At 53.1% G+C, this 6,806-nt stretch overlaps 1 protein-coding gene across 2 annotated transcripts; it reads left to right on the top strand.

Annotated features, from left to right (window-relative positions):
- The first annotated feature begins 345 nt into the window (after window positions 1-345).
- Window positions 346-6,541, top strand: IL12A (interleukin 12A). Of its 2 annotated transcripts, XM_079100390.1 has the most exons (7): window positions 346-503; window positions 1,084-1,232; window positions 3,777-3,890; window positions 4,154-4,195; window positions 4,269-4,310; window positions 4,398-4,541; window positions 5,984-6,541. In XM_079100390.1, the coding sequence occupies exons 1-7, from the start codon at window positions 485-487 to the stop codon at window positions 6,137-6,139; spliced, it is 666 nt and encodes a 221-aa protein (XP_078956516.1). In that variant the 5' UTR covers window positions 346-484; the 3' UTR covers window positions 6,140-6,541. The 2 variants fall into 2 exon arrangements, with proteins under 2 accessions (XP_078956516.1, XP_078956515.1); XM_079100389.1 differs by having other exon boundaries at window positions 4,269-4,541.
- Window positions 6,542-6,806: the final 265 nt, after the last annotated feature.

The following is a 6,806-nucleotide window of genomic DNA, read 5'->3' as shown; positions in this document are numbered from 1 at the left end:
TGGTCCGCTCCAGCCAGAACCAGGAGTGATGTCACCGCTAGGGCGCGTGGGCGATCCTGGAGAAGGAAAGTGGGCGGCACCACTCGTGCGCGCTTGGGGCGGCGCGCTGCGCGGGCTGGCGGGGCTTCGGGACCGGCGGGCCGGGATGTGGCGGGGCGGACCCCACTTGCCCAGGACCCGCAGCGACTCGGCGCCAATTTCACTTTCACTTTGCGCGCGCGGGCGGCGGGGAGGCCACGAGACACCGCCGGGCACTCCGAGAGTTAATCCGAAAGCGCCGCCAAACCCGCGGCAGGAAGGACCGCACGTGTCACCGGGAAACTGATGTAGAGAAAGACAGAGAGAGAAAGCAAGAGCCCTGGGTCCCGGGAAAGTCCTGCCGCGCCTCGAGGACTTATAAAAATGTGGCCTCCTGGGTGCCCAAAGCCACTCACCTGCCGGGACCACCTGCCCGCGTCCAGCTCCGGCTCAGCGTCCGCCCAGCATGTGGCCGTCCTCGCGCAGTGAGTAGCCGCCCGCAGGGTGGGGAGGCTGGAGAGGGGCAGGACCCAGGCGGTCCGGAGACCGACCTCTCGGCAAAGGGAAAAGAGGAAAGAAGCGGGAAAGGACGCTCGGGCACTCGCTTACCCTCGGCTCAGGGAGCGCTGTCGCTTCTCGTTTAGGAACAGCCCGGGAGCTGTCATTATGCCCCGCCGGGAGGTCTCTTGCCTGGACTTCTTACAGCCACAGCCATGAGCAGATCTCAGCTGGCTGCAAAGGGAGGCTTTGACTCCCCACTATTCCAAAAGATTGGGGTCCTGAGTCTGAGCCAGTCATTTCTGCTCCTGGGCTCAGTTTCCCTATTCAGGACATGGGAGTCTTTCTCTGGAGGAGCCCTGAGCCCAAACCCCTTGTCTGGGGCACTCCAGAGAGCAGGCCCTCAGAGCAGCCCTAGAAGGGACAGCTGCCCTTCAATAGCTCCGTCTGTCTCTCAGGTGGAAAGGACGGGTGGTAATGGGCGGAGGGAGGTCAGCACCAAGAAGAAAGGATAGGCACGATGGCCAGCCCAGACCGACAGCTCTGCTGCCCTCACTTCACTTCCAGGCCTCCTCCTCCTGGCCACCCTTGTCCTCCTGGAGCACCTTGGTTCTGCCAGGTACCTCCCCAGGAGCACCCCAGTCCCAGGAGCGTCCCCGGAGTGCCGCAACCGCTCGCAGACCCTGCTGAGTGCCGTGGGAAGTGCCCTGCAGGAGGTGAGTGCCGGTGGCCTTCTGCACACCTGGCGCGTCTGCCGAAGGGGCTTGCCTGAGTGGCTGCTGTGCCTGGGGATGCAGGGAAGCTGCCACTCATCAGTAGCTGTCAGGAGCGGGGAGGGACTTCCCGAATGGCTTGCCAGCTGAAGGGGCTCAGTGGAGTGGTGTCCTCAGAGAAAGCAGAGTGGTGATCAATGGCGGCATTGGTTGGGCCCTGCCAGCAGGAAGGCAGTGTGTGCGGCGTCCCTGCCCCAAGCCAGCACAGGTGGGCCTGCCAGGACCTTGCAGGTGAGGTCAATCCTGGAAGCAGTTGGGTGGGTCTCTGCGCGGCCTAGGCCACATGATGAACTAGATTGTCCCACCTGCTGCTCGCCACGTCCAGTATGGTGACATGCTTTGTGTGGGAGCCACACACCTCAAGGATGGTGACGATTCACCGTGTCCCACTTTCGTGTTATAAGGAAGGGTTGTCTGAGTTTTTTTGTACCTTTCATTTTGGAAGGGGTTGTATTTTAATTCAAAAAATTCTTTTCCTTTTTAAAGCTGCTTCAATTGGCTCTTACTTTTGCTGCAAAGCCAAGCAGAAACCCATGTTTTTAAAGATGCTCAGGGCTGGGAGTGTAGCTCAGTGGTACAGGTGAGTTAGAACCCCTGCACTTGTAAAAAAACCTGAGGACCTGAAAGAAGTCCTTTTTCTTCTGTTCCAAACTTTTATAATGCACTGCCAATTGCGTCTCATACTTCAGAAGAGATTAAAAAGGGGTTCCCCAAGTGACACCTGCGGAGCTACAGCTTCTTTTCCCAAAGACAGGACGTAGGAGCTGAGATTTAATGGATGTTTCTGTGAAGAAGCGAGTTCTTCCACTCCCAGACGCAGTGCTGAAGTGGCAGCACCGTGGAATTCACTGGGAAGCGTTTGTGCCATACCTCGTCAGATTTCCCAGTACCAACCAAACAGCCATTGTGGAACGCGGAGGTGGCAGGCGCGTGGGAATCACAGCCTGTTCTGAATTCGGAGAGTTCGGCCCATATTGTCTTCATTTTATTTTGACTTGTGAATTTGATGCCATTGAAAAATTGGACTTCTCATAGAAGAATCTAAACTTCCAGCTTGCCTTGGAAAAGTCCAAAGACTGCAACTCCGGGCCCCTGTGCCAGTGTCTTTATGGTCTGCGCAAGTCGGTGTGGCCCAGGGCTGCTGGCACCTCCACATGCTTTTGGTGGTGAATCACCACTAATGTGACTTTAAGCAACGAAAATGTGTTACCTTACAGCCTGAAAGGTCAGAAGCCCCGGGGCTAAAGTGGGTGCCTCTTTGGAGCTTGCATCCCTTTCTGGGGGCTCCAGGGGAGAATGTGACCTCTCGCCTTTCACAGCTTCTAGAAGCTGTTGTGGTCCTGGGCTGGGCTCCCTTCCACCTTCCAAGTCAGGCTCCTGGGTTGTAGCTCAGTGGCAGAGCATGTGCCTCGTATGGGGTGTGGGGCTCGGGTTCAAACCCCAGCTCCGCCAAGAAAGAAAAAATGAACCTGGCAAGGGCTGCCGCATCCTTCCTCAAGCCGCCACTCCTGATTGACATTGCTGCCTCTCTGTCTCCGGGAGGACCCTGTGCTTACCCTGGGTCCACCCAGATCATCCAGGATTCTCTCCGGGCCATAAGGTCAGCTGATTGGCAGCCTTACTTTCCATCACCACGACATGAAGCGTTTTCCCAGATTCCAGGGTGGGGAGGTGGATACCAGAGGATGAGAGGTGAGTTGTCAGTCCACCTGCTACAGAGAGGGAGCTCCCAAGTGTGTTCTGCTGTCTCTGCCCTTGATCATGCTGGTGCGGCTCCCTCTGCCCCAGAGCCTCCACGCCCTCCATGGTGCTTCTCATCTGCTGATCCTGCTCCTAGTCATCTGAGCACTTGCCTGTCTCTGCAGCTGAACTTGGAATCCAGGGGAACGTGCCATCCTCCTCTTTATCCTGGCCTTGGTACATAGGCTCATTTGTGGAAAGTGATGTCAACCTTCAATCAGAAAGTTGTTGCCTTCTGGGGACACAGTGCCTGGTTCCCTCCGCTGGTGCTTTCCAACACGCCTGTGGGATACCATCTGTGTGGACCACAAGTGAAGTTTCAGCTCGTCTTTAGGGCTTGCATGTGCACTGCAGCCGCCAAGCTGGGGCCTCAATAGCCCCCTTTGGGAGTTGGAGATACTCACAGAACACAGGCACTTTGGCAAGAGAAAACACAGTTTTTGCCAGAAGCAAGTGTCACCGTGTGGTGTGGCAGCTGATTAGCACACTCCGTTGGAATGACTTGCAGTGTTTACGTGATGAATAAAGATGTGACCCAGGGAGACTTGTCCCAAGCCAAGGACAAGGAGGGAAGGGGGATGCTGGCTGCCTGTTTTCTTCACCCTGTGAAGAACAGGCACCTCCCACAGGTCAGACAGGAGCAGGTGGAGGGCAGCCAGCCAGAGCTTTGCTGGCACCCAGGCTGCCAGCCTCACAGGAGCAGGGGTCTTCTCAGTGACCCCGCTGAGCTTCTCCTTTTCTTCGCAGGCCAGAAAAACCCTGGAGTTTTACTCCTGCAGTGCTGAAGAGGTCGATCATGAAGACATCACCAAGGACAGAAGCAGCACAGTGCAGGCCTGCCTGCCCCGGGAGCTGGCCCAGGTACAGCGACTACCTCCTGGAGCAGGGCAGCCACCCGCTGCTTCCCGAGCTTGCATGTTTCTGGTTGTCATCAGAAATTATGTTTGGAAAAAAAATTATAAAACAAATATGGTTTTTACAACCACATCAATATGCTTAGCACCCCTGAAATACACTCTTAAAATCGTTAAGGTGGTAGATTTTGTTATGCCTTGTTGCCATAATAGGAGAAGGTTTGAGGTGAAACACCAGACATATTTCGATTTGTGCTTTTTTCCTTCTAGAACGAAAGTTGCCTGGCTTCCAGAGGGACCTCTTTTATGATAGTAAGTAAAAAAATTAAAGGTTTCCTCCCAGGTGGTGAATTCATGTGCTGACGTTTGGGTATTCTTCCCCTAGAATGGGAGCTGCCTGGCCTCCGGGAGGACCTCCTGGATGATGGTAAGACTCGCCACTCTTCCCAAGTGCCCCGGAGGAAGTGGTTTCGGCCCATCTCAATGGTATCTTCCCCTTTGTGCCGTCACCCAGACGCTGTGCCTTAGTAGTATCTATGAGGACTTGAAGATGTACCAGGTGGAGCTCAAGACCATCAACGCAAAGCTTTTGATGGATCCTAAGAGGCAGATCTCTCTAGATGAAGACTTGCTGGCAGCCGTCGATGGGCTGATGCAGGTAAGGCCCCAGCCAGTCAGCGAAGTGCCTTTCATGCCGAACACAGCCAGCCAGGGCCTTTGATGGAGAGAGCTGCGAGAGGCCCGCACCCCGCTTTGAAGGCCCCTGCAGAGTGCATCCCCAGGGAGATGATCTGCAGGGCGTCCTCACAGGGAGGGCCAGTGTGAGCAGTCGCTTAAGAAAAGAAACCTCCGTGTCCACCACAAGGGGAGCCAGGCTCTCTGCAAGTGTTTTCATGCATTTTCTTGTCATCCCACAATGGCCATCTGAGGTCTGTAGGAAGGAGGAAGCTGAAGAGGCCAAAACCACATGTCCAAGGTCAACAGCCTGAGCGAGAGGCAGAGCCAGAGTCCCTTCAGAGGGCTCTGCTGCACCTCACTTCTCACTGTCCTCTAGAGGATCCAGGATGGGGAGGCGGGGGGCTGCGTGCACACCTGCAAACACAGCTCGGGAAGCAAGCAGAGCTGGTGCCTGGCTCGGTCCCATTTTGAACCAAATGTGAACAAAATAGAAGACATCCCAATGCACTCAGGCAGGACTTGCATAGTTTCCTGGATTGCTGCAGCACATGATGTTAACATGAAATACAGAGACTCGCACATCAGAGACGGGGAGAGTGCCTTTCCCATCAGGCCACGCGTGCAGACATGGCGGCAGAAACCATCCTCTGAAAAGCGGTCACCGGCTCCATAGTATATTTCATTGTGTGTGTGTGTGTGTGTGTGTGTGTGTGTGTGCCAGATTACTGTTTGAAAGGCAGTGAACTTTGTGCAACTATGGAAGAATATTACCAACAGAGAGTTGTGGTTGATGTTTTCACTTCAGGACCGAGTTGGGTGATTTGGGGGAGACCACCCAATCCCCGAGAACGGCAGCTGTTCCTCTGTCAAAAGTGGATGGCTGTACATACCCTACCTTTCTTTTAGGATTTTTATGAGAAACGAATGGGAGTACTGGCCCTCAAGCAATAAGATCGTGTATTGTGCCAGCAAACCAAAGGGTTTAAGTAGGGAAACGCATTGCCACGTTTCTGTGTCTTGCATGAATGGCGTTCCTATAGGAAGCAGGTCTGTTACTGATAGAGTCCTGATCAGTGGAAATCCATCCTCCCTGTTGGAAAAAGGATGGGGCTTCTTCACGTATCTCTGAAAGTTAGATATGGTGGCAGATGTTACGTTAACAGAATCAGGCCATTTAGAACAACTACCACTGGCGCTTTTCTGAGCAGTGACGAGGACTCTCCCGAGCTCACTGAAAGTGCATTGCCTGGAGCAGGTGTGTGTCTCCTCTGGGACCTGCCTGGCCCCTTGGTCCGGTTAGGCATGGAGTGTGAGAGGGGAGCTTGCTGCAGGCTCGCACACACGCACTGCTTTACCCACTTTTATAGATGAATGTTTCCATTCTGGAACTCGGTGTGTCATACTCCGTGTTTATCCTTCTAGGCCCTGAATGTCAACCATGAGACCGTGCCTCAGAGACCTTCCTTTGAAGCACCGGATTTTTATAGAACAAAAACCAAGCTCTGTGTCCTTCTTCACGCTCTGAGGATCCGTGCGGTGACCATTGACAGGGTGATGAGCTATCTGAATTCTTCCTAGGAAGCTGAGCTGCCTCCCAGCCTTAGTGCCTTTGCATAAAAGTCTAAACCGAAGAATTTTTAACGGGTATGGGTCAAGCCAGGGAGGGGGCCTGGCTGTACCTAAGCTCCTTCAGGAATCTTCTCTCTGCTCCTTTCCCCACCCCTGCTGACCAAGTTACTAAGGAGGGACTGAGTCCTTTCTGCAGGTTTTTCTTTCCCTTTCCTAGAAGAGCGAGAATTAATAAGCTATCTCTGTACCGAGGTGTTTATAGAAACCCTCAAGCATCATTTATTTAAAGATATTTATTGATATATTTTATATTCATGAAAGCATGTGAACTAATTTATACTTATTTATGTTATATTTATTAAAGTATTTCTAATCAAGTAGATCTGAACTGAATGTTCCAGTAATAAAGTGGTGGAGTGAAAGTAATCTTGGTGTTTTTGAAGTATTTGATCTGCGTCAAGGGTCTGGATACACGTTGCAGGAGAACTGAGGACTCTGGCAAAGTTGGAACAAAATGGCCCTGTGAGGACCATTGAGCACGGGTCCTCGTCCCAGGTCCCTGGATCTCACTTCATAGGAATCCTGTTAGACCAGACAGCTTTGGTGCTGAAGGGTTGGAGCCAGTTATTTTTTTTTTTTTAAAAACTTGCTTTATTACTTTAAAAATTGCTCTATT

Source organism: Sciurus vulgaris, assembly GCF_902686455.1.
Source record: "Sciurus vulgaris genome assembly, chromosome: 10".
NCBI lineage: Eukaryota > Metazoa > Chordata > Mammalia > Rodentia > Sciuridae > Sciurus > Sciurus vulgaris.
The sequence above is the reverse complement of the archived record's forward strand: the minus strand, read 5'-3'. Positions and strand labels throughout refer to the sequence as shown.